Source organism: Salvelinus fontinalis, chromosome 6 (assembly GCF_029448725.1).
Source record: "Salvelinus fontinalis isolate EN_2023a chromosome 6, ASM2944872v1, whole genome shotgun sequence".
Lineage (NCBI taxonomy): Eukaryota > Metazoa > Chordata > Actinopteri > Salmoniformes > Salmonidae > Salvelinus > Salvelinus fontinalis.
The window spans coordinates 12,111,892-12,139,391 of NC_074670.1; the positions used below are offsets into that span (position 1 = coordinate 12,111,892).

The 27,500-nt window shown below is 44.8% G+C and overlaps 1 protein-coding gene across 1 annotated transcript in view; it reads left to right on the plus strand.

Moving 5' to 3' along the window:
* LOC129857058 (disintegrin and metalloproteinase domain-containing protein 22-like) overlaps positions 1–27,500 on the plus strand; it is a 136,526-nt gene that overhangs the window by 57,065 nt on the left and 51,961 nt on the right. Inside the window, exons 5-6 of the mRNA XM_055924961.1 lie at positions 3,907–3,989; positions 23,314–23,377. Of these exons, the coding sequence (XP_055780936.1) occupies positions 3,907–3,989; positions 23,314–23,377 (147 nt within the window). The remainder of the gene's footprint in view (positions 1–3,906; positions 3,990–23,313; positions 23,378–27,500) is intronic.

A 27,500-nucleotide genomic window follows, 5' to 3' on the forward strand; every position in this document is an offset into this window, starting at 1 on the left:
GGGGGAGGGAGAGAGAGACATCGGGGGGAGGGAGAGAGAGACATAGAGGGGGAGGGAGAGAGAGACATCGAGGGGGAGGGAGAGAGAGACATCGAGGGGGAGGGAGAGAGAGACATCGAGGGGGAGGGAGAGAGAGACATCGAGCGTGTCGATCATTGCTGTGGCTTCCTGTCAGTAGATGATCTGATGAGAGAAACAAGAGCAAGGTTAAGATAGGATAGAGGGATGAGAGGAGGAGTAGTGAGGAGGAGAAGATCTCCCTCTCAGATCATTAAATGTGTTCAAGGGATGCATGTGACCTGGTTGAACCCCCAGAGCATTTCCCTGCACCTGAGATAACATCTGCAAATCTGTAAACGTGACCAATAAACTTTGATTTGAGACACACACGTTCCTGTAGTCTTGATTCTGTCGAACATATTAGTATTCACAGACACCCCTTGGTTTGTGTGAGCATATACAGTGGCGCAAAAAAGTATTTAGTCAGCCACCAATTGTGCAAGTTCTCCCACTTAAAAAGATGAGAGAGGCCTGTAATTTTCATCATAGGTACATTTCAACTATGACAGACAAAATGAGAAAAAAAAATCCAGAAAATCACATTGTAGGATTTTTTATGAATTTATTTGCAAATTATGGTGGAAAATAAGTATTTGGTCAATAACAAAAGTTTATCTCAATACTTTGTTATATACCCTTTGTTGGCAATGACAGAGGTCAAACGTTTTCTGTAAGTCGTCACAAGGTTTTCACACACTGTTGCTGGTATTTTGGCCCATTCCTCCATGCAGTTCTCCTCTAGAGCAGTGATGTTTTGGGGCTGTTGCTGGGCAACACGGACTTTCAACTCCCTCCAAAGATTTTCTATGGGGTTGAGATCTGGAGACCGGCTAGGCCACTCCAGGACCTTGAAATGCTTCTTACGAAGCCACTCCTTCGTTGCCCGGGCGGTGTGTTTGGGATCATTGTCATGCTGAAAGACCCAGCCACGTTTCATCTTCAATGCCCTTTCTGATGGAAGGAGATTTTCACTCAAAATCTCACGATACATGGCCCCATTCATTCTGTCCTTTACACGGATCAGTCATCCTGGTCCCTTTGCAGAAAAACAGCCCCAAAGCATGATGTGTCCTTCCCCATGCTTCACAGTAGGTATGGTGTTCTTTGGATGCAACTCAGCATTCTTTGTCCTCCAAACACGACGAGTTGAGTTTTTACCAAAAAGTTCTATTTTGGTTTCATCTGACCATATGACATTCTCCCAATCTTCTTCTGGATCATCCAAATGCTCTCTAGCAAACTTCAGACGGGCCTGGACATGTACTGACTTAAGCAGGGGGACACTGCAGGATTTGAGTCCCTGGCGGGGTAGTGTGTTACTGATGGTAGGCTTTGTTACTTTGGTCCCAGCTCTCTGCAGGTCATTCACTAGGTCCCCCCGTGTGGTTCTGGGATTTTTGCTCACCGTTCTTGTGATCATTTTGACCCCACGGGGTGAGATCTTGCGTGGAGCCCCAGATCGAGGGAGATTATCAGTGATCTTGTATGTCTTCCATTTCCTAATAATTGCTCCCACAGTTGATTTCTTCAAACCAAGCTGCTTATCTATTGCAGATTCAGTCTTCCCAGCCTGGTGCAGGTCTACAATTTTGTTTCTGGTGTCCTTTGACAGCTCTTTGGTCTTGGCCATAGTGGAGTTTGGAGAGTGGTTGTTTGACGTTGTGGACAGGTGTCTTTTATACTGATAACAAGTTCAAACAGGTGCCAATAATACAGGTAACGAGTGGAGGACAGAGGAGCCTCTTAAAGAAAAAGTTACAGGTCTGTGAGAGCCAGAAATCTTGCTTGTTTGTAGGTGACCAAATACTTATTTTCCACCATAATTTGCAAATAAATAAATTAAAAATCCTACAATGTGATTTTCTGGATTTTTTTCTTCTAATTTTGTCTGTCATAGTTGAAAATTACAGGCCTCTCTCATCTTTTTAAGTGGGAGAACTTGCACAATTGGTGGCTGACTAAATAGTTTTTTGCCCCACTGTACTCTGTGATAGATTACTTCAGTCTCGGGATCTAAGGGTGAAGGCTCTGTGATTGATTGCTCTGGATTCATCTCCTTACGAAATGCTCAGTGATAGATTGCTCTTTCTTCAGAGTGTGCAGCAGTGTGTGTGTACAGTATGTAAAGTATGTGTATATGGTGTGGTCAGGACCCTGTCCATAAAGAAAACAGGCACTGGTGTTGATCTGTAAGGAGTAGATATGTGTTTAAATTGATGGTAGTAGCTTTCAACACATTGCTGACATCTTTGGTTGTTTCTGGCCAAGAGGTTGGATTGGCTCTAAAGTTACCATCCTCTATGTCACTGACAGTTGTGTTAATCTATCTCTCCCTCTCTCTCTTTTTCGCTTTCTCTCTTTCTCTTTTTCTCTTTCTCTCTCTCTCTCTCTCTCTCTCTCTCTCTCTCTCTCTCTCTCTCTCTCTCTCTCTCCCTCTCTCTCTTTTTCTCTTTCTCTCTCTCTCTCTTTCCCTCTCTCTCTCTCTCTCTCTCTCTCTCTCTCTCTCTCTCTCTCTCTCTCTCTCTCTCTCTCTATCTTCATCTCCCTCTCTCTCTCTCTCTCTCTCTCTCTCTCACTCTCGCTCTCTCTCTCTCTCTCTCTTTCTCTATCTTCATCTCCCCCTCTCTCTCTCTCTCCCTCTCTCTCTCTCTCTCTCTCTCTCTCTCTCTCTCTCTCTCTCTCTCTCTCTCTCTCTCTATCTTCATCTCCCTCTCTCTCTCTCTCTCTCTCTCTCTCTCTCTCTCTCTCTCTCTCTCTCACTCTCGCTCTCTCTCTTTCTCTCTCTTTCTCTATCTTCATCTCCCCCTCTCTCTCTCCCTCTCTCTCTCTCTCTCTCTCTCTCTCTCTCTCTCTCTCTCTCTCTCTCTCTCTCTCTCTATCAATTAAATTCAATTCAAGGGGCTTTATTGGCATGGGAAACATGTGTTAACATTGCCAAAGCAAGTGAGGTAGATAATATACAAAAGTTAAATGAACAATAAAAATTAACAGTAAACATTACACATACAGAAGTTTCAAAACAATAAAGACATTACAAATGTCATATTATATATATACAGTGTTGTAACAATGTACAAATGGTTAAAGTACACAAGGGAAAATAAATAAGCATAAATATGGGTTGTATTTACAATGGTGTTTGTTCTTCACTGGTTGCCCTTTTCTTGTGGCAACAGGTCACAAATCTTGCTGCTGTGATGGCACACTGTGGAATTTCACCCAGTAGATATGGGAGTTTATCAAAATTTGATTTTTTTTAGAATTCTTTGTGGGTCTGTGTGATCTGAGGGAAATATGTGTCTCTAATATGGTCATACATTTGGCAGGAGGTTAGGAAGTGCAGCTCAGTTTCCACCTCATTTTGTGAGCAGTGAGCACATAGCCTGTCTTCTCTTGAGAGCCATGTCTGCCTACGGCGGCCTTTCTCAATAGCAAGCCTTGCTCACTGAGTCTGTACATAGTCAAAGCTTTCCTTAAGTTTGGGTCAGTCACAGTGGTAAGGTATTCTGCCACCGTGTACTCTCTGTTTAGGGCCAAATAGCATTCTAGTTTGCTCTGTTTTTTTGTTTTCTCATGATTTGGTTGGGTCTAATTGTGCTGTTGTCCTGGGGCTCTGTGGGGTGTGTTTGTGTTTGTGAACTATCTTCATCTCCCTCTCTCTCTCTGTCTCTCTCTCTCTCTCTCTCTCTCTCTTTCTCTATCTTCATCTCCCTCTCTCTCTCTCTCTGTCTCTCTCTCTATCTTCATCTCCCTCTCTCTCTATCTTCATCTCCCTCTCTCTCTATCTTCATCTCTCTCTCTCTCTCTCTCTCTCTCTCTCTCTCTCTCTCTCTCTCTCTCTCTCAGGGAGGAGAACATTGTTATTACCAGGGGATAGTGCGGGGCATCCCTGAATCCTTCGTGGCCCTCTCCACCTGCCACGGCCTGCAGTGAGTATTCTGTGTCTGTGTTTTCCTCTGATCAGTATTTCCTTCCCACTGTGTCCCAGTCTCAGGCCTAAATAGCAATTATCCCATTTAGGCATTATGCCAGTATAATTATTTCAGACTAGCTGATCTCTCTCTCTCTCTGTTTATTGTGTGTGTGGTCCAGTCATGACAGGCAAAGGCCGCCACTCAGAGCTAGTTTCCTTTATGTTGTGTTGGTCCCACCTGGACCTGATCCCAAGGCTCTTACAGGGAGCTGAATTGAACACCAGGGAGCACCATTTGGGTAGCTTGATGCTACCAACCACCTCAACATACACATACAGTCATACTTTATTTCTCTTTCTGTTCACACACAAACACCTCTCTTCCTCTTCCTCTTCCTCTCTTTCTGCTCTGTCTCTCTCTCTCTCTCTCTCTCTCTCTCTCGGTCTCTCTCTCTCTCTCTCTCTCTCTCTCTCTCTCTCTCTTCATTTCCCTCTCTTTCTTCTCTGTCTCTCTCTCTCTCTCTCCATCTTCTCTCTCTGTATCTCTTTCTCTCTCCCTCCTCTCTCTCTCCCTCATCTCTCTCTCTCTTCATTTTCTCTCTCCATCCTCTCTCTCTTTCTCTCTCCATCCTCTCTCTCTCTCTCCCTGCAGCATTGTCCTGTGGGACGTCTCTGTTTCCCAGGCTGGTATTTTTAGTTGTTCTCTAAAGCAGTGCTTTCTCTGAGAGAGAGATGGGTCAGCTGGAGAAAGCCCTGCAGTGAGGTGTGTGTGTTGTATGTATATTTATGTGTGTGACTGTATTGGGATATATCCGGCAGTATTGGGCGTCTCGAATGCAGAGGAAACACACACACACTGTCACGTTCCTGACCTATTTATGTTAGTTTTTGTGTGTTAGTTGGTCAGGACGTGAGGTTGGGTGGGCATTCTATGTTATCTGTTTCTATGTTGGTTTTGGTTTGCCTGGTATGGCTCTTGATTAGAGGCAGGTGGTTTGCGTTTGCCTCTAATTAAGAGTCATATTTAGGTAGGGCATTCTCACTGTTTGTTTGTGGGTGATTGTCTCCTGTGTCTGTGTTATGTCTTACACCATACGGGATTGTTTCGGTTGTTCGTTTCGTTTCGGTTTATGTAGTCTGTTCCTGTGTCAGCGTGCTTCGTGTATATGTAAGTTCGTTTGTTCAGGTCTGTCTACATCGTTTTGTTATTTTGTTAGTTATATCCAGTATAGTTCGTTTTCGTCTTTGTCTATTTTGTTTATTTAATAAATCATTATGTGTTCAAACTTCGCTGCGCCTTGGTTCCCTCAATACTCCTCCTTTTCCGAAAATGGAGAGGAGGAGGAACGCCTTAACAGAATCACCCAACACTCCAGAGCCAAGCAGCGGAGTCAAAGGAGAAAGGGACAGGAAAAGAAGGAGCAATGGACATGGGACGATGTTTTGGATGGAAAGGGTGTCTACACATGGGAGGAGATCCTAGCTGGTAGAGATCGCCTCCCATGGGAACAGCTGGAGGCACTGAGGAGAGCAGAGGCTACCGAGGAGAGGAACCGGAGCTATGAGGGAACGCGTCTGGCACGGAAGCCAAAAAAGCCCGTGAGTAATTCCCAAAAATTTCTTGGGGGGGGGCTAGGAGATTGTGGGCCAAGGGCAGGTAGGAGACCTGCGCCCACTTCCCAGGCTTACCGTGGAGAGCGGGAGTACGGGCAGGCGCCGTGTTACGCAGTAGAGCGCACGGTGTCTCCTGTACGAGTGCATAGCCCAGTGCGGGTTATTCCACCTCCCCGCACTGGTAGGGCTAGATTGAGTATTGAGCCAGGTGTCATGAGGCCGGCTCAACGCGTCTGGTCTCCAGTGCGTCTCCTCGGGCCGGCATACATGGCACCTGCCTTACGCATGGTTTCCCCGGTTTGCCTACATAGCCCGGTGCGGGTTATTCCACCTCCCCGCACTGGTCGGGCAATCGGGAGTATTCAACCAGGTAAGGTTGGGCAAGCTCAATGCTCAAGAGTGCCAGTACGCCTCCACGGTCCGGTATTTCCGGCACCACCTCCCCGCCCCAGCCTAGTACCTACAGTGTATACACTACGCACTAGGCTACCAGTGCGTATCCTGAGCCCTGTTCCTCCTCCACGCACTCTCCCTGTAGTGCGTGTATCTAGCCCGGTGCCTCCAGTTCCGGCCCCACGCACTAAGCTACCAGTGCGTCTCCAGAGCCCTGTACACACTGTATATTCTCCCCCTACTAATCCTGATGTGCTTGTCCTCAGCCCGGCGTCACCAGTGCCGGTACCACGCATCAGGGATAGAGTAGGCTTTGAGAATACAGTGTGCCCTGTCCCTGCTCCCCGCACTAGTAGGAAGGTGCTTGTCATTAGCACGGTGCCTCCAGTTCTGGCACCACGCACCAGGTCTACAGTGCGCCATATCCGGCCAGAGCCATCCGTCTCCCCAGCGCCATCTGAGCCATCCGTCTCCCCAGCGCCATCTGAGCCATCCGTCTCCCCAGCGCCATCTGAGCCATCCGTCTCCCCAGCGCCATCTGAGCCATCCGTCTGCCAGGAGCCTGCAAAGCCGCCCGTCTGCCATGAGCCTGCAAAGCCGCCCGTCTGCCATGAGCCTACAGAGCCGTCAGCCAGACAGGAGCCGCTAGAGCCGTCAGCCAGACAGGAGCCGCTAGAGCCGTCAGCCAGACAGGATCTGCCAGAGCCGCCAACCAGACAGGATCTGCCAGAGCCGCCAACCAGACAGGATCTGCCAGAGCCGCCAACCAGACAGGATCTGCCAGAGCCGCCAACCAGACAGGATCTGCCAGAGCCGCCAACCAGACAGGATCTGCCAGAGCCGCCAACCAGACAGGATCTGCCAGAGCCGCCAGCGAGCCATGAGCAGCCAGAGCCGTCAGAGAGCCATGAGCAGCCAGAGCCGTCAGAGAGCCATGAGCAGCCAGAGCCGTCAGAGCGTCATGAGCAGCCAGAGCCGTCAGAGCGCCATGAGCAGCCAGAGCCGTCAGAGCGCCATGAGCAGCCAGAGCCGTCAGCCTGCCATGAGCGTCGAGAGCCGTCAGCCTGCCATGAGCGTCGAGAGCCGTCAGCCTGCCATGAGCGTCGAGAGCCGTCAGCCTGCCATGAGCGTCGAGAGCCGTCAGCCTGCCATGAGCGTCGAGAGCCGTCAGCCTGCCATGAGCGTCGAGAGTCGTCAGTCAGCCATGAGCTGACCTTCAGCCTGAAAAGGCTAGATACCCAGAACTGCCCATCAGTCCAGAGCTGTCTCTCTGTCCGGAGCTGCCCTTCAGTCCGGAGTTGCCCCTCTATCCTGATCTCCCTCTCTATCTTTTTCTACTTCTATATTCTTATCTATCCCTCTGTCTTGATTTATCTCTCTGTCCCGGTGTTGTCCTTATTAGATATGTTGTTAAGGGGATTTTGTGGGGGTCAAAAGAGGGTGGACATTCTTGGAGGGAGGAAGTTAGGATGGATTATGGTGGGGTGGGAACCGCGCCCGGAGCCTGAGCCACCACCGTGGTTAGATGCCCACCCAGACCCTCCCCTAGACTTTGTGCTGGTGCGTCCGGAGTTCGCACCTTGTGGGGGGGGTACTGTCACGTTCCTGACCTATTTATGTTAGTTTTTGTGTGTTAGTTGGTCAGGACGTGAGGTTGGGTGGGCATTCTATGTTATCTGTTTCTATGTTGGTTTTGGTTTGCCTGGTATGGCTCTTGATTAGAGGCAGGTGGTTTGCGTTTGCCTCTAATTAAGAGTCATATTTAGGTAGGGCATTCTCACTGTTTGTTTGTGGGTGATTGTCTCCTGTGTCTGTGTTATGTCTTACACCATACGGGATTGTTTCGGTTGTTCGTTTCGTTTCGGTTTATGTAGTCTGTTCCTGTGTCAGCGTGCTTCGTGTATATGTAAGTTCGTTTGTTCAGGTCTGTCTACATCGTTTTGTTATTTTGTTAGTTATATCCAGTATAGTTCGTTTTCGTCTTTGTCTATTTTGTTTATTTAATAAATCATTATGTGTTCAAACTTCGCTGCGCCTTGGTTCCCTCAATACTCCTCCTTTTCCGAAAATGGAGAGGAGGAGGAACGCCTTAACACACACACACACTCAGAAGAAACACACACCTGCAGTGACACACACCTGTGTCAGTCAGAGAGACGCACCTCTTCTATATTCATCTCTCAGAGAGAGAGAGAGACAAAAGAGAGAGAGACAAAAGAGAGAGAATGCTAGGGAAGCTGCAGGGCTGTTGTAATCATAGCCCACATGTTTTTTTTTACATTGTAGTCATTTAGCAGATACTCTTATCTGTGTCAGTCAGAGAGACACACCTCTTCTATATACATCTCTCAGAGAGAGAGAGAGAGAGAGAGATTCTCTTATGCTGAGTCTGGTCTTTACCATAATGTACATCCTGCCTTGCCTTCACACACCCTGTCGTGCTGCAATATAATATTAACAGACGAAGTAGGATTGAGACTCAATTGAATGTACCTGTCCCAGTGTCCATCAGGCTCTAAACCATGCACAATGACACTCAGAGAAAACTTTTCTTTTAAACCAGATATTCCCAAACTGGGGTACGCTATGCCTGTCGGGGGTACGCCAAATAAAAGTGTGATTCACATTTAAATTTAAAAAATGTCAAACAGTACATTTATATTTTCCAATGGGGCTATGCATTTGAGTGAGGTTTTTATCTCGCCTGAGTAGCCTTGTTTCACTGATAAAAATTAAATTCAACCATCTAGTGTTCAGCGAAATAACAGCAGAATGTCAAATGTAGGTAGCCTTGTCAAATAATTAACATCCAATCACATTAACCGTTACTCTCTCGCAGAAAACCACTCTTGCGCAGACATTTTGAAACTAAATTTTAAAAATAAGCCATGGGACTTTTTGCAGCGAGAATATTACGACTTTCGAGTAATAAGACATGTATAAAAGCAACAGATAGCATTAATAAGAAGGGCTAGAAAATCCACGTTTCAAGATTGCTTCGATCACGTGGACTGGGATATGTTCCGGATAGCCTCAGACAACAACACTGATGTATACGCTGACTCGGTGAGCGAGTTAATTAGCAAGTGCATCGGTGTTGTTGTACCCACTGTGACTATTAAAACCTTCAATAACCAGAAACCGTGGATTGATGGCAGCATTCGCGCAAAACTGAAAGCACGAACCACTACATTTTTATTTTATTTTATTATTCATTTATTTTTTGTTGAATTTTATCCCCTTTTCTCCCCAATTTTCGTGGTATCCAATCTCTAGTAATTACTATCTTGTCTCATCGCTACAACTCCCGTACGGGCTCGGGAGAGACGAAGGTCGAAAGCCATGCGTCCTCCGAAGCACAACCCAACCAAGCCGCACTGCTTCTTTAACACAGCGCGCCTCCAACCCGGAAGCCAGCCGCACCAATGTGTCGGAGGAAACACCATGCATCTGGCCCCCTTGGTTAGCGCGCACTGCGCCCGGCCCGCCACAGGAGTCGCTGGAGCGCGATGAGACAAGGATATCCCTACCGGCCAAACCCTCCCTAACCCGGACGACGCTAGCCCAATTGTGCGTCGCCCCACGGACCTCCCGGTCGCGGCCGGCTGCGACAGAGCCTGGGCGCGAACCCAGAGACTCTGGTGGCGCAGATAGCACTGCGATGCAGTGCCATAGACCACTGCGCCACCCGGGAGGCCCTACGAACCACTACTTTTAATCATGGCATGGCGACCGGAAAAATTACCGAATACAAACAGTGTAGCTATTGCCTCCACAAGGCAATCAAACAAGCTAAGCGTCAGTAGAGAGACAAAGTAGAGTCGCAATTCAACGGCTCAAACACGAGACGTATGTGGCAGGGTCTACAGTCAATCACAGATTACAAAAATAAAACCAGCCCTGTCGCGGACACCGACGTCTTGCTCCCAGACAAATTAAACAACTTCTTTGCTCGCTTTGAGGACAATACAGTGCCACTGACACTACCAAAACCTGTGGGCTTTCCTTCACCGTGGCCAACGTGAATAAAACATTTAAACGTGTTAACCCTCACAAGGCTGCCGGCCCAGACCCACTCCAATTTGCTTACCGCCCCAATAGGTCCACAGACGACGCAATCACACTGCACACTGCCCTAACCTAACTGGACAAGAGGAATACCTATGTTTCTGCCTGTAGGAGGGGAGGAGCAAGATGGAATCGTGGTCCGGTTTACCGAATGGAGGGCGGGGGAGACCCTTATATGCATTCTGGAAGGTAGTATAGCAATGGTCGAGGGTTTTAGCAGTGCGAGTACAGCAATCAATATGTTGATAGGATTTTGGAGCCTTTTAGGAGCCTTTTCCTCAAATTTGCTTTGTTAAAATCCCCAGTTACAATAAATGCAGCCTCAGGATATGTGGTTTCCAGTTTGCATAAAGTCCAATGAAGTTCTTTGAGGGCCGTCGTGGTATCCGCTTGGGGGGGGGGGGGGTGTAGACCACTGTGGCTATTATTGACGAAAATTCTCTCGGGAGATAGTATGGTCGGCATTTAATTGTGAGATATTCTAGGTTGGGTAAACAGAAGGACTTGAGTTCCTGTATGTTATCATAGTTACACCATAGGTCGTTAATCATAAAACATTTACCTCCACCGTTCTGCTTCCCAGAGAGATGTTTGTTCCTGTCGGCGCGATGTACTGAGGACCCAACTGGCTTTACAGAGTCAGACAGTATATCTCGCTATATTTCCATGAAGCAGAGTATGTTACAATCCCTGGTGTCCCTCTGAAAAGCAACTCTCGCCTTGAGCTCATCAATTTTATTATCCAGAGATTGGACATTAGTTAGTAAAATACTCTGAAGCGGTGGGTGATGTGCACGCTTCCTGAGTCGGACCAGAAGACTGCCTCGAGTACCTCTGTTTCGCCGTTGTTGTTTTGGGTTGGCCTCTGGAAGAAGTTTGATTGCTCTGGGGAGAGTAAACAAAGGATCCGCTCTAGGGAAGTCGTAGTCCTGGTCATAATGCTGGAAGTTCTGGTGAGTTACCGCCGCTCTAATATGCAATAGTTCTTCCCGGCTGTATGTAATGAAACAAAACAATTCCTAAGCTAATAACATAAAAAATAGTACATAAACAAACAAAATACTGAAGAGTTGCTTAAGAGCTAGTCGCGATGCTGCCATCTCCATCGGTGCCATCATCAATTAGGAAGCGTCTTATCTGGTGAGCTACCGAGTGGCTAGGACAGGCAAGCCCCATACTATTGTGGAGGACTTAATTTTCCCTGCTGTTGTGGATATGGCTGGGACAGTGCTGGGGGAAATGGCCAAAAAAACTATACAGACAAATACTTCATCAAACGACACTGTTTTACGACGCATCAGTGACATGCAGGAGATGCTTTGAAACAATTACTGCTTGGCATTCAAGCCAGTGAATTCTATGTGTTACAGCTGGACGAGTCAGACCGGGCCTGGCACAGCTCCTGGTATATGTCCGTTACGTTTATGGGGGTCAATAAGGAAGACATCCTCTTCTGGAAACCAGGACAACATGAGAGGATATTTTTTAAGTACTGGACAGCTATGTGACTTCAAATAGACTTTGGTGGTCAAGATGTGTTGGTATCGGTACTGATGGTGCAAAATCCATGACAGGGAGACATAGTGGAATGGTAACGCACGTGCAAGCAGTTGCTCCCGACGCCACTTGGGTACACTGCAGCATCTTTTCCCGAGAGGCTCTTGCTGCCAAGGATATGCCTGACAGCTTGAAAGATGTTTTGGACACTACAGTGAAAATTTGTACTTTTTTTAAAGCAAGGCCCCTTTTTTAAAGCAAGTCCCCCTCTCGTGTATTTTTCACATTATGCAATGAAATGGGCAGCAACCATGTAACACTTTTACAACATACAGAAATGTGCTGGTTATCTATCAACGGGCAAAGTATTGACACGTTTTTTTAAATTGAGAGACGAGCTTAAAAACTTCTTATGGCTGCAATCCTGGTAACGGGATCGATATGACAAAAACAAAAAAAAGTGCAGGGGGCCAAATTAAAAAAAACAGAAATCTCATAATTAAAATTCCTCAGACATTCATGTGTCTTATATCATTTTAAAGGTAATCTTATTGTTAATCCCACCAATGTGTCCGATTTCAAATAGGCTTTTCAGCGAAAGAACTACAAACAATTATGTTAGGTCACCACAAAACCACAATAAGCACAGCCATTTTTTCCAGCAAAAGATAGCTTCCACAAAAACCAGAAATAGAGATAAAATTAATCACTAACCTTTGATTATTTTCATCAGATGACACTCATAGGACTTCATGTTACACAATACATGCATGTTTTGTTTGATTAACTTCTTATGGCTGCAAGGGGCAGCACTGAGTAACCTGGAAAGAGGTGGCCATTTCAAACGGCCTCCTACTCAATTCTTGCTCGTACAATATGCATATTATCACTCTCTAGTTTCTTAAACCGTTTGAATTATTTCTCTAAGTGAACCAGAACTCTTTCTGCAGCCCATTTCCTATCCGGAAGTGAGATTTCCAAATGCGAGGTCTTTTTTCAAGAGCTTGTCTATAAAAGGGCATGTCACTTGGGACCATAGAAACACGTCATACACCTTCCCCTGGGTGTCATGCGGAAGTGAGCGCAGAAAGGACTTGAATATCTCGTTCTGGGATTGAATACAGCCTCTTGGAGTGAGAGGTCCGCCATCATTTTTTTTTTCGAAGGCGCGAAGTTGGACGTTGAATTGCCTCCAGGAAAACCGGCGTTATAGGTGAATATAATCTCCGGCTTCGATTTTACTTGATACATGTCACAATATCATCCTAAAGTATGTTTTTTCAATATAGTTTAATTATATTATTGAAATTTATTCGGGACTTTAGACGTGATGCGTTGGAATAATTTTTTCAAGAAGGAGAGGTTAGCGCCGCACGGCCAGTGTGCTTGCTAATTCAAGAGGGAAATAGTTCGTTCTGGATCCAAACAAAGACCGTTCTGGACAATGGACCCCTTTACAACATTCTGATGGAAGATCAACAAAGATAAGGACCCAATTTGGGATGCTATTTCATATATCTGTCGAGCTGTGCTATCGCTACCGATTACTTGGAATCAATGCTGTTGTGTGTTAGCCATTGCAGTAAGCTAATATAACGATATATTGTGTTTTCGCTGTAAAACACTTAAAAAATCGGAAATATTGTCTGTATTCACAAGATCTTTGTCTTTCATTTTGCTATACACCATATATTTTTCTGAAATGTTTTATGATGAGTAATTAGGTAGTTGACGTTGGTGTCTGTATTTACTCTGGCTACTCCCGTGCTATTTCTGACTGTAGCTATGATGGTAGCATCAATGTAAAACGGATTTATAGCTCAAATATGCACATTTTTCGAACAAAATATAGATTTATTGTGTAACATGTTATAGGACTGTCATCTGAGGAAGTTGTTTCTAGGTTTGTTTGGTTGGATCTTGGTTAGTTAGGTTGGCTTTGTGCATGCTACCTGTGCTGTGAAAAATGTCTGTCCTCTTTTGTATTTGGTGGTGAACTAACATAAATATACGTGGTGTTTTTGCTGTAAAATATTTTAAAAATCGGACACGTTGGCTGGATTAACAAGATGTTTATCTTTCAAATGCTGTATTGGACTTGTTAATGTGTGAAAGTTAAATATAAAAAAAAAATAGATTTTGAATTTCGCGCCCTGCACTTGAGCTGGATGTTGTCATAAGTGTACCGGTGTCGGGCTGCAGCCATAACAGGTTTTAAGTTCATATTTATATAAAAAAATCGGAGTTTACATTGACACGTTAGATTCACTAGTTGCAAAAACATCAAGTGACTTTGCATAGCCACATCGTTTCAACAGAAATACTCATCATAAATATAGATGATAATACAAGTTATACACATGGAATTATAGATATACTTCTCCTTAATGCAACCGCTGTGTCAGATTTCAAAAAAACTTTATGGAAAAATAAACCATGCAATAATCTAAGACGGAGCTCAGAACAATAGCCCAATTAGCCGCCATGTTGGGGTCAACAAAAACCAGAAAATACATGATAAATGTTTCCTTACCTTTGATGAATTCATCAGAATGCAGTCCTAGGAATCCCAGGTCCACAATAAATGCTTGATTTGTTCGTTAATGTCCGTTATTTATGTCGAATTAGCTACTTTGGTTCGCGCCTTTGGTAAACAATTCCAAAGCCAGAAAGCGCCTCCACTATAACGTGATGAAATGTCCAATAGTTCCGTAACAGTCAGTAGAAACATGTCAAACGATGTACTGAATCAACCTTTAGAATGTTGTTAACATACATCTTGAATAACGTTCCAACCGGAGAATTAGATTGACTTCAGATGAGCGGTGGAACGGATGTCCTCCTCATGTGAGGAGGCGCATGGTGAATGCGTGATCAGCCCGTGGAAGTGATTACTCATTCCTGTCTCCTTCGGTCCCCCCTCACATTAGATTCATCAGACAAAGTTCTGTTGACTGTTGACATCTAGTGGAAGCCATAGGAAGTGAAAACTCATCAATGACTCGCTGTGATTTCAATGAGAACTTGGTTGAAAATTGGCACCCCCAGAAAAAATACAAACAGGAAGTGGAACTTCTCAGGTTTTTGCCTGCCATGTGAGTTCTGTTATACTCACAGACATAATTCAAACAGTTTTAGAAACTTCAGAGTGTTTTCTATCCAATATAAATAATAATATGCATATATTAGCAACTGGGAATGAGGAGCAGGCCGTTTAATATGGGCACCTCTGTGCACCTTTCATCCAAGCTACTCAATACTGCCCCTTCAGCCATAAGAAGTTAAAGTTTACTTCACTGACCATCATTTTCACTTGTCTGACCACTTGCATGATGACGAGTTTCTCACACGACTGGCCTATCTGGGTGATGTTTTTTCTCGCCTGAATGATCTGAATCTAGGATTACAGGGACTCTTCGCAACTATATTCAATGTGTTGGCAAAATAGAGGCTATGATTAAGAAGTTGGAGCTCTTTTCTGTCTGCATTAACAAGGACAACACACAGGTCTTTCCATCATTGTATGATTCTTTGTGTGCAAATGAACTCAAGCTTACGGACGATATCAAATGTGAAATAGCGAAGCACCTTTAGTGAGCTGGGTGCACAATTACGCAGGTACTTTCCCAAAACGGACGACACAAACAACTGGATTCGTTATCCCTTTCATGCCCTGCCTCCAGTCCTCTTACCGATATCTGAACAAGAGAGCCTCATCGAAATTGCAACAAACGGTTCTGTGAAAATTTAATTTAATCAGAAGCCACTGCCAGATTTCTGGATAGGGCTGCGCTCAGAGTTTCTTGCCTTGGCAAATTGCGCTGTTAAGACACTGATGCCCTTTGCAACCACGTACCTATGTGAGAGTGGATTCTCGGCCCTCACTAGCATGAAAACTAAATACAGGCACAGACTGTGTGTGGAAAATTATTTAAGACTGAGACTCTCTCCAATACAACCCAACATTGCAGAGTTATGTGCATCCTTTCAAGCACACCCTTCTCATTAACCTGTAGTGAGTTATTCTCAATTTTTGATGAACAAATAAGGTTTTATATGTAGATGGCTAAATAAAGACCAAAATTATTGATTATTATTATATTATTATTTGTGCCCTGCCTCCAGTATAAGAGCTCTTTGTCACTTCCCACGAGCCGGGTTGTGACAAAAACTCACACTCATTCTTATGTTTAATAAATGTATTGTATAGTGTGTGTGTGGCAGGCTTACAAGCTTGGCAAAAAACAACATTTGAGAGTGCGCTGACCCTGGTGCTAGAGGGGGTACGTAGCTGGAGGTTCAATGTTTGAAGGGGTACGGGACTATAAAAAGTTTGGGAACCACTGTTCTAAACCATCCACCATGAGACTCAGGGAAAACTGTTCTTCTTGTAGTACTTTATGGTGAAACAAAATGAAAAAGCACATTGTGACAGTGTGACCACTGTGTTAGTGTTTACAGACACACATTGTGACAGTGTGACCACTGTGTTAGTGTTTACAGACACACATTGTGACAGTGTGACCACTGTGTTAGTGTTTACAGACACACATTGTGACAGTGTGACCACTGTGTTAGTGTTTACAGACACACATTGTGACAGTGTGGCCACTGTGTTACTGTTTACAGACACACATTGTGACAGTGTGACCACTGTGTTACTGTTTACAGACACACATTGTGACAGTGTGGCCACTGTGTTACTGTTTACAGACACACATTGTGACAGTGTGACCACTGTGTTACTGTTTACAGACACACATTGTGACAGTGTGGCCACTGTGTTACTGTTTACAGACACACATTGTGACAGTGTGACCACTGTGTTACTGTTTACAAACACACATTGTGACAGTGTGACCACTGTGTTACTGTTTACAAACACACATTGTGACAGTGTGACCACTGTATTACTGTTTACAGTAATCCACCATCCTGATCCTCCATCCTAACCACCCTCTCTCTCCTAGCCTGATCCACCATTCTGACCGTTGCGCTCTCATTGTGTGTAAGCTCGCGAGATCAGGATGGTGGATCAGACAATCTGTCTTCTGTCCTGGGTGATATTTAGTCTTCCGTGTGTGTGTGTGTGTGTGTGTGTGTGTGTGTGTGTGTGTGTGTGTGTGTGTGTGTGTGTGTGTGTGTGTGTCTGTGTGTCTGTGTGTGTGTGTGTGTGTGTGTGTGTGTGTGTGTGTGTGTGTGCATGCACTTGTGTGTGTGTGTGCTGACCCATCTGCGTTAGGCATACAGTCAGTGAACTCCCAATAAGGTTGTGACAGTCCCATCATAGCAGCCTGATATACAGAGCTATACGCTCAGAGATAGAGAGTGTGTGTGTGTGTGTGTGTGTATGCGCGTGTGTGTGTGTGTGTGTGTGCGTGTCTGTGTGTGTGCGTGTCTGTGCGTGTCTGTGTGTGTGTGTGCGTGCGTGTGTGCGTGTCTGTGTGTGTGTGTGTCTGTGCGTGTCTGTGTGTGTGTGTGTGTATGCGCGTGTGTGTGTGTGCGTGTCTGTGTGTGTGCGTGTCTGTGCGTGTCTGTGTGTGTGTGTGCGTGCGTGTGCGGTCTGGCAGAGACAATTGGTGCTGAAGGTGAACTCTGTATGTGGAGCATCATCCCAGCCTGGATGTGAGGTGTGTGTGATGTTGATCCTCATTCCTAAAGTACACACTTTGACCTGAGCAATCTCCTAAAAAGCTTCTGATAACGTTAAGTGATGATGTCCGCTTCACAGTCGCATGTCAGCCTGCATGCATGCACACGCACCCTCTCTCTCATACACACACACACACACACACACACACACACACACACACACACACACACACACACACACACACACACACACACACACACACACACACACACACACACACACACACACACACACACACACACACAGAGACACACACACACACACACACAGAGACACACACACACACACACACACACACACACACACACACACACACACACACACACAGAGACACACACACACACACACACACACACACACACACACACACACACACACACACACACACACACACATCAACCTAGTTTACAGGGACAAGGGGACCTTCACATATATGCTGGATGGGAAATTGTTTTGTGAGTGTTTAAGATGATTGCTGCCCGTAATGACACTACAGAGGACGTTTACCTATCCTTCCTGTGTGTGTGTGTGTGTGTGTGTGTGTGTGTGTGTGTGTGTGTGTGTGTGTGTGTGTGTGTGTGTGTGTGTGTGTGTGTGTGTGCGTGTGCGTGTGTGTGTGTGTGTGTTTGTAATAATTACATCCCTAGAGCAGTAAAATAATATACATACATACATAATATACATAACATACAGTTGAAGTCTGAAGTTTACGTACACTTAGGTTGTAGTCATTAAAACTCATTTTTCAACCACTCCACAAATATATTGTTAACAAACTATAGTTTTAGCAAGTCAGTTAGGACATCAACTTTGTGCATGACACAAGTAATTTTTCCAACAGAGACAGATTATTTCACTTATAATTGTCACGCTCTGACCTTAGTTCCTTTTTATGTCTTTATTTTAGTTTGGTCAGGGCGTGAGTTGGGGTGGGCATTCTATGTTGTTTTTCTATGTTTTGTTCTGTTGTTCTATTTCTATGTGTTTGGCCTAGCATGGTTCTCAATCAGAGGCAGGTATTAGTCGTTGTCTCTGATTGGGAGCCATATTTAGGTAGCCGGTTGTCTATTGTGTTTTGTGGGTGGTTGTTTCCTGTGTTTGCACCATACGGGACTGTTTCGATTTTCGTTTGTTCTTTCACTTTGTTATTTTGTATTTTTGTAGTGTTCAGTTTTACATTTTAAAATGGACACTTACCACGCTGCAAATTGGTCCGATATCTCTTACTCCTCGTCAGAAGAAGAGGAAAGTTGTTACAATAATTCACTGTATCACAATTCCAGTGGGTCAGAAGTTTACATACACTAAGTTGACTGTGCCTTTAAACAGCTTGGAAAATTCCAGAAATGTATGGCATGGCTTTAGAAGCTTCTGATAGGCTAATTGATATCATTTGAGTCAATTGGAGGTGTACCTGTGGATGTATGTCAAGGCCTACCTTCAAACTCATTGTCTCTTTACTTGACGTTATGGGAAAATCAAAAGAAATCAGCCAAGACCTCAGAAAAATAATTGTAGACCTCCACAAGTCTGGTTCATCCTTGGGAGCAATTTCCAAATGCCTGAAGGTACCACGTTCATCTGTACAAACAATAGTACGCAAGTATAAACACCATGGGACCACGCAACCATCATACCGCTCAGGAAGGAGACGCGTTCTGTCTCCTAGAGATGAACGTACTTTGGTGCGAAAAATGCAAATCAATCCCAGAACAACAGCAAAGGACATTGTGAAGATGCTGGAGGAAACAGGTACAAAAGTATCTATATGCACAGTAAAACGAGTCCAATATCGACATAACCTGAATGGCCGCTCAGCAAGGAAGAAGCCACTGCTCCAAAACCGCCATAAAAAGCCAGACTACGGTTTGCAACTGCACATAGGGACAAAGATCGTACTTTTTGGAGAAATGTCCTCTGGTCTGATGAAACAAAAATAGAACTGTTTGGCCATAATGACCATCATTATGTTTGGAGGAAAAAGGGGGAGGCTTGCAAGCCGAAGAACACCATCCCAACCGTGAAGCACGGGGGTGGCAGCATTATGCTGTGGGGGTGCTTTGCTGCAGGAGGGACTGGTGCACTTCACAAAATAGATGTCATCATGAGGCAGGAAAATTCTGTGGATATATTGAAGCAACATCTCAAGACATCAGTCAGGAAGTTAAAGCTTGGTCGCAAATGGGTCTTCCAAATGGACATTGACCTCAAGCATACTTCCAAAGTTGAGACAAAATGGTTTAAGGACAACAAAGGCAAGGTATTGGAGTGGCCATCAAAAAGCCCTGACCTCAATCCTATAGAACATTTGTTGGCAGAACTGAAAAAGCTTGTGCGAGCAAGGAGGCCTGAAAAAACCTGACTCAGTTACACCAGCTCTGTCAGGAGGAATGGGCCAAAATTCACCCAACGTATTGTGGGAAGCTTGTGGAAGGCTACCCAACACGTTTGACCCAAGTTAAACAATTTAAAGGCAATGCTACCAAATACTAATTGAGAGTATGTAAACTTCTGACCCACTGGGAATGTGATGAAAGAAATAAAAGCTGAAAGAAATCATTCTCTCAACTATTATTCTGACATTTCACATTCTTAAAATAAAGTGGTGATCCTAATTGACCTAAGACAGGGAATTTTTACTTGGATTAAATGTCAGGAATTGTGAAAAACTGAGTTTAAATGTATTTGGCTAAGGTGTATGTAAACTTCCCAACTTCAACTGTATACAGATAAATAAATACAGAAAAAAATAAAAAAAATAAACAGAAGTCATTTGAACCCAGTCTGGAATGAAGAGAAGATTCATATGGGAGACAAGCCTACAGTATAGACACTCTATATACACACATGCCATTTACCACATAGAAGCTAAATATGTTTACAATTTAATTATTGGTAGCCCTTTTTATTTTATTCCAGGCTTTATCTAAATATTCCGCAAAAGGAAATACGCAATGGACAAAAAACTATTTCACGTTCTCCTCATCACTCAGCCACATAATGCCAGGGAATATCTGATGTGCTTTCTGGAATAAGAGCAAGCATATATCGTGGTAGAAAGGGCAATAGAGGATACAATGAGTTTCATTCTCTTTTTCTTCGAGGTCACAATAGTTACATTGTCTTTTCTCTTCCATTTCACCACAATACCGACCTGTTTCAATACGCAGAGGCAATATCCCTGATCTTACCTGTTTCAATACGCAGAGGCAATATCCCTGATCTTACCTGTTTCAATACGCAGAGGCAATATCCTTGATCTGACCTGTTTCAATATGCAGAGGCAATATCCCTGATCTTACCTGTTTCAATACGCAGAGGTAATATCCCTGATCTTACCTGTTTCAATACGCAGAGGCAATATCCCTGATCTTACCTGTTTCAATACGCAGAGGCAATATCCCTGATCTTACCTGTTTCAATACGCAGAGGCAATATCCCTGATCTTACCTGTGCACATAGCGATCTCTTGCTTTTAGGTAGGTTATACATAATATATCTCTCACATACCAATTCTCCCTTAATCAAACAAAAGTTTCTTAATTTGGGCTTATGATTAATATTGTATTGTTAGTTAGTAGTGTGGTTACTAGTGTTAGTTAGTAGTGTTGTTTAGTTGTGTTAGTTACTAGTGGTAGTGTTGGTTAGTAGTGTTGATTATTAGTGTTGGTTACTAGTGTTAGTATTATTGGTTAGTAGTTTTGGTTAGTAGTGTTGGTTAGTAGTGTTAGTTACTAGTGGTAGTGTTGGTTTGTAGTTTTGGTTAGTAGTGTTGGTTACTAGTGTTAGTAGTGTTGGTTAGTAGTGTTGGTTAGTAGTGTTGGTTAGTAGTGTTGGTTAATAGTGTTGGTTAATAGTGTTGGCTAGTAGTGTTACTAGTGTTGGTTAGTAGTGTTGGTTAGTAGTGTTAGTTACTAGTGGTAGTGTTGGTTTGTAGTGTTGGTTAGTAGTGTTGGTTAGAAGTGTTGGTTACTAGTGTTAGTAGTGTTGGTTAGTAGTGTTAGTTACTAGTGGTAGTGTTGGTTAGTAGTGTTGGTTAGTAGTGTTGGTTAGAAGTGTTGGTTACTAGTGTTAGTAGTGTTGGTTAGTAGTGTTAGTAGTGTTGGCTAGTAGTGTTGGTTAGTAGTATTGGTTAGTAGTGTTAGTTACTAGTCTTAGTAGTGTTGGTTAGTAGTGTTGGTTACTAGTGTTGTTTATTAGTGTTGGCTACTAGTGTTGGCTAGTAGTGTTGGCTAGTAGTGTTGGTTAGTAGTGTTGGTTAGTAGTGTTAGTAATGCTAGTTATTAGTGTTGGTTAGTCGTGTTCTTTACTAGTGTAAGTAGTGTTGGTTACTAGTGTTAGTTAGGTGTGTTAGTTATGGAGAGGAGGCTCATTTACATCAGACCTGCAGTGTTTTTATGTCCTGACATGTACCATTATAAACATGTACCAATATAAACCATCCATAGACATGTACCAGTATCAACCATCCATAGACATGTACCATTATAAACCATCCATAGACATGTACCAGTATAAACCATCCATAGACATGTACCAGTATAAACCATCCATAGACATGTACCATTATAAACAATCCATAGACATGTACCAGTATAAACCATCCATAGACATGTACCAGTATAAACCATCCATAGACATGTACCATTATAAACAATCCATAGACATGTACCAGTATAAACCATCCATAGACATGTACCATTATAAACCATCCATAGACATGTACCAATATAAACCATCCATAGACATGTACCAGTATAAACCATCCATAGACATGTACCAGTATAAACCATCCATAGACATGTACCAGTATAAACCATCCATAGACATGAACCAGTATAAACCATCCATAGACATGTACCATTATAAACCATACATAGACATGTACCAATATAAACCATCCATAGACATGTACCAGTATAAACCATCCATAGACATGTACCAGTATAAACCATCCATAGACATGTACCAGTATAAACCATCCATAGACATGTACCAGTATAAACCATCCATAGACATGTACCATTATAAACCATCCATAGACATGCACCAGTATAAACCATCCATAGACTTGTACCAGTATAAACCATCCATAGACATGTACCAGTATAAACCATCCATAGACATGTACCAGTATAAACCATCCATAGACATGTACCAGTATAAACCATCCATAGACATGTACCATTATAAACCATCCATAGACATGTACCAGTATAAACAATCCATAGACATGTACCAGTATAAACCATCCATAGACATGTACCATTATAAACCATCCATAGACATGTACCAGTATAAACCATCCATAGACATGTACCAGTATAAACCATCCATAGACATGTACCAGTATAAACCATCCATAGACATGTACCAGTATAAACAATCCATAGACATGTACCAGTATAAACCATCCATAGACATGTACCAGTATAAACCATCCATAGACATGTACCAGTATAAACCATCCATAGACATGTACCAGTATAAACCATCCATAGACATGTACCATTATAAACCATCCATAGACATGTACCAGTATAAACCATCCATAGACATGTACCATTATAAACATGTACCATTATAAACCATCCATAGACATGTACCATTATAAACCATCCATAGATATGTACCATTATAAACATGTACCAGTATAAACCATCCATAGACATGTACCATTATAAACCATCCATAGACATGTACCAGTATAAACCATCCATAGACATGTACCATTATAAACATGTACCATTATAAACCATCCATAGACATGTACCATTATAAACCATCCATAGACATGTACCAGTATAAACCATCCATAGACATGTACCATTATAAACCATCCATAGACATGTACCATTATAAACCATCCATAGACATGTACCATTATAAACATGTACCATTATAAACCATCCATAGACATGTACCATTATAAACCATCCATAGACATGTACCATTATAAACCATCCATAGACACCTATCCCTCTTAGTGCCGTTACAGACACACACAGTCCTCATCAGTTTCTGTAGAGAGGAGAGAGAGTGCTGGCATCCATCTTGTTTATGTCTGCAATGGCTGGCGGTCATATTGATCTCTCTTTTTCTCTCTCTCTGTCAGTGGGATGTTCTTTGATGGGAATCACACCTACATGATCGAGCCTGGAGGAAAGGACCGCGTCAGCGTGAGTACCTCAGCTAAGTCTGGCCTTGGCCATCCATTCGCACGCACATACACACTCACACACACACTGTGTAATAGTAGTCGTCTGGACTGAATGGGACTAGAAGCTCTTGCAGACCGGACCGTGAATGCAGATCACAAAGCAGACTACCCTTACGTTACACATCCCATAATTAACATTGACTTCAGAGTAGAGAGATTATCCACTGGGACAGAGCAGAGCTGACCAGCCAGTTAGTTCATGAGGAATAGAGAGTGATATAATTAAGCAATAAGGCACAAGGGGTGTGGTATATGGCCAATATACCATGGCTAAGGGATGTTCTTAAGCACGACGCATCGCGGAGTACAGCCTGGATGCAGCCCTTAGCCGTGGTATATTGACCATATACCACAAACCCCCGAGGTGCCTTATTGCTATTATAAACTGGTTATCAACGTAATTAGAGCAGTAAAATAAATGTTTTGTCATACCCGTGGTATACGGTCTGATATACCACGGCTGTCAGCCAATCAGCATTCAGGACTCTAACCACCCAGTTTATAATACAGTATATGGTTGTATTTATGAGGGAGAGCTGATGGTTTAAAACAGCAACTGTCGCCCTGAGAGAAAAGGCCCAGCTCTGATTGTGATGTGTTGATGTGAGAGACACTTTATCTTCTGCGTGTGTGTTTAGGGTGGAGGTAATCAGGAAGGGAAGAAAGGTATATTTGTGTGTGTGCAGTATTTCCCCTAGGATTCTTTTCATCAGTGGAGGCAAGCGTGGGGGGGGGGGGGGGGGGGGGGGGGGGTGAATTACTACTAGCGTTAGCGCAATGACATGCTAGCTGTTCCCATAGACATCCAGTCATTGAGCCAACGACTATCAATTTAAAAATGCATCTTGGCAGAAATATATTAATAAATCATGTGTGTGCGTGCGTGTCTGTATGTGTGTGCGTGTGTGTCTGTATGTGTGTGCTTGTGTGCGTGCATGTCTATGTATGTATGTGTGCGTGTGTGTGCGTGTGTGTCTGTATTTGTGTGTCTGTATGTATGAGTGTGTGTGTGTGTGTGTATGTGTGTGTGTGTGTGTGTGTGTGTGTGTGTGTGTGGTGTGTGTGTGTGTGTGTGTGTGTGTGTGTGTGTGTGTGTGTGTGTGTGTGTGTGTGTGTGTGTGTGTGTGTGTGTGTGTGTGTGTGTGTGTGTGTGTGTGTGTGTCTGAGCGAGCGAGCACAAGAGACAGTGGGAGTGAGGGAGAGAGGAATGGACAAAGACAGTGGGAGTGAGGGAGAGAGGAATGGACAGAGACAGTGGGAGTGAGGGAGAGAGGAATAGACAGAGGTAGTGGGAATGAGGGAGAGAGGAATGGACAGAGACAATGGGAATGAGGGAGAGAGGAATAGACAGAGATAGTGGGAGTGGGAGAGAGGAATGGACAGAGACAGTGGGAGTGAGGGAGAGAGGAATGCACAGAGACAGTGGGAGTGAGGGAGAGAGGAATGGACAGAGATAGTGGGAGTGGGAGAGAGGAATGGACAGAGACAGTGGGAGTGAGGGAGAGAGGAATGTACAGAGACAGTGGGAATGAGGGAGAGGAATGGACAGAGACAGTGGGAGTGGGAGAGAGGAATGGACAGAGACAGTGGGAGTGGGGGAGAGGAATGGACAGTGGGAGTGGGAGTGGGAGAGAGGAATGGACAGAGACAGTGGGAATGAGGGAGAGAGGAATAGACAGAGACCGTGGGAGTGAGGGAGAGAGGAATGGACAGAGACAGTGGGAGTGGGAGAGAGGAATGGACAGAGACAGTGGGAGTGGGAGAGAGGAATGGACAGTGGGAGTGGGAGAGAGGAACGGACAGAGACAGTGGGAATGAGGGAGTGGAATGGACAGAGACAGTGGGAGAGAGGCATGGACAGAGACAGTGGGAGTGGGAGAGAGGAATGGACAGAGACAGTGGGAGTGCGAAAGAGGAATGGACAGAGACAGTGGGAGTGGGAGAGAGGAATGGACAGAGACAGTGGGAGTGGGAGAGAGGAATGGACAGAGACAGTGGGAGTGGGAGAGAGGAATGGACAGAGACAGTGGGAGTGGGAGAGAGGAATGGACAGAGACAGTGGGAGTGGGGGAGAGGAATGGACAGTGGGAGTGAGGGAGAGGAATGGACAGAGACAGTGGGAGTGGGAGAGAGGAATGGACAGAGACAGTGGGAGTGGGAGAGAGGAATGGACAGAGACAGTGGGAGTGAGGGAGAGAGGAATGGACAGAGACAGTGGGAGTGGGAGAGAGGAATGGACAGTGGGAGTGGGAGAGAGGAACGGACAGAGACAGTGGGAATGAGGGAGTGGAATGGACAGAGACAGTGGGAGAGAGGCATGGACAGAGACAGTGGGAGTGGGAGAGAGGAATGGACAGAGACAGTGGGAGTGGGAGAGAGGAATGGACAGAGACAGTGGGAGTGGGAGAGAGGAATAGACAGAGACAGTGGGAGTGGGAGACAGGAATGGACAGAGACAGTGGGAGTGGGAGAGAGGAATGGACAGAGACAGTGGGAGTGGGGGAGAGGAATGGACAGTGGGAGTGAGGGAGAGGAATGGACAGAGACAGTGGGAGTGGGAGAGAGGAATGGACAGAGACAGTGGGAGTGGGAGAGAGGAATGGACAGAGACAGTGGGAGTGAGGGAGAGAGGAATGGACAGAGACAGTGGGAGTGAGGGAGAGGAATGGACAGAGAGAGTGGGAGTGGGAGAGAGGAATAGACAGAGACGGTGGGAGTGAGGGAGAGAGGAATGGACAGAGACAGTGGGAGTGAGGGAGAGGAATGGACAGAGACAGTGGGAGTGAGGGAGAGGAATGGACAGAGAGAGTGGGAGTGGGAGTGGGAGAGAGGAATGGACAGAGACAGTGGGAGTGGGAGAGAGGAATGGACAGAGACAGTGGGAGTGGGAGAGAGGAATGGACAGAGAGAGTGGGAGTGAGGGAAAACGAAATGGTCAGAGAGAAACAGAAATGAACAACACTGGGACCCTGTGGCTTTGTGACATCTGTTTTAGCAGCCTCCTTCATCCTTCCCTCCCTATCTCCCTCTCCTCCTCCCCTCCTTCTCTCCCTCTATCATTCCTCTGTAGTCATCCTGGAGGGACGGCATTATTGAAGCAAGGGAGTGAGAGGGAGAACGAGGGAAAATTGCACTCCAAGATCTCTAAACACACACACAGTGTGGCATCTATAAGTTGTTAGCTAGTTAGCCGTTAGCATCCTGGCTCCAGGAAAAGGCCATGCTGTGCTGCTCTCAAGCCCAGTGTCATCTGTCAGTTTCTGGGCTTAGAGCTGCTGATACGCCTGCCTTCTTGGGGCTACTCTCTCTCTGACAGTCTGCTTGGTGTGCAGTTCATTCTAAGAGGCTTGTCACACAGACACACAGATGCCTGCTGGAAAGATCAAGTAGTGGCCTCCCTGCCCTGCATGCCAAGTTTGATACTCACACACACTCACCCACAGACACACACACAGACACACACAGCTGTACCTGCATCCTCTCTGCAGTGTTCTGTTTGTACACCCTCTGTCAGCAGACATTGTTTTTAAAGTTTATTTTTAGCGTTTTCCTTCACCCTGCTTCAGTGTGTGTGTGTGTGTGTGTGTGTGTGTGTGTGTGTGTGTGTGTGTGTGTGTGTGTGTGTGTGTGTGTGTGTGTGTGTGTGTGTGTGTGTGTGTGTGTGTGTGTGTGTGTTCTCAGATGTTCTCAGGCAGTAGTGTTAGGTAAACATGCCCCACAGCTCTCTCTGTGTGCCTGTCTGTCAGCCAGTCTGTTTTAGAATAAAGTATTTACACAGTATTTAAACTGACTGATTACTGTCAGTCAATCTAGTTTACAGAGCCCTTCACAAAATAATGGTAGACCCAGACACATCTAAAACCCAGATGTGTTCACACAAACAGCAAGCGGAGCAAACAGCTTCCAAGCTGACGCCTGGCTGATCCGGTGGTATGATCCGGTTGGATGTGACTTTTATAAGACGGAGACGGCATGGCAGTCCGTGTGTGTTTCTGTGTGTGTGTGTGTGTGTGGCGGCATAACTCCTGTCTGCCATATGGCTAACCCATCTGCCCTCCTTTGACCTGGACAGAACTAGAACC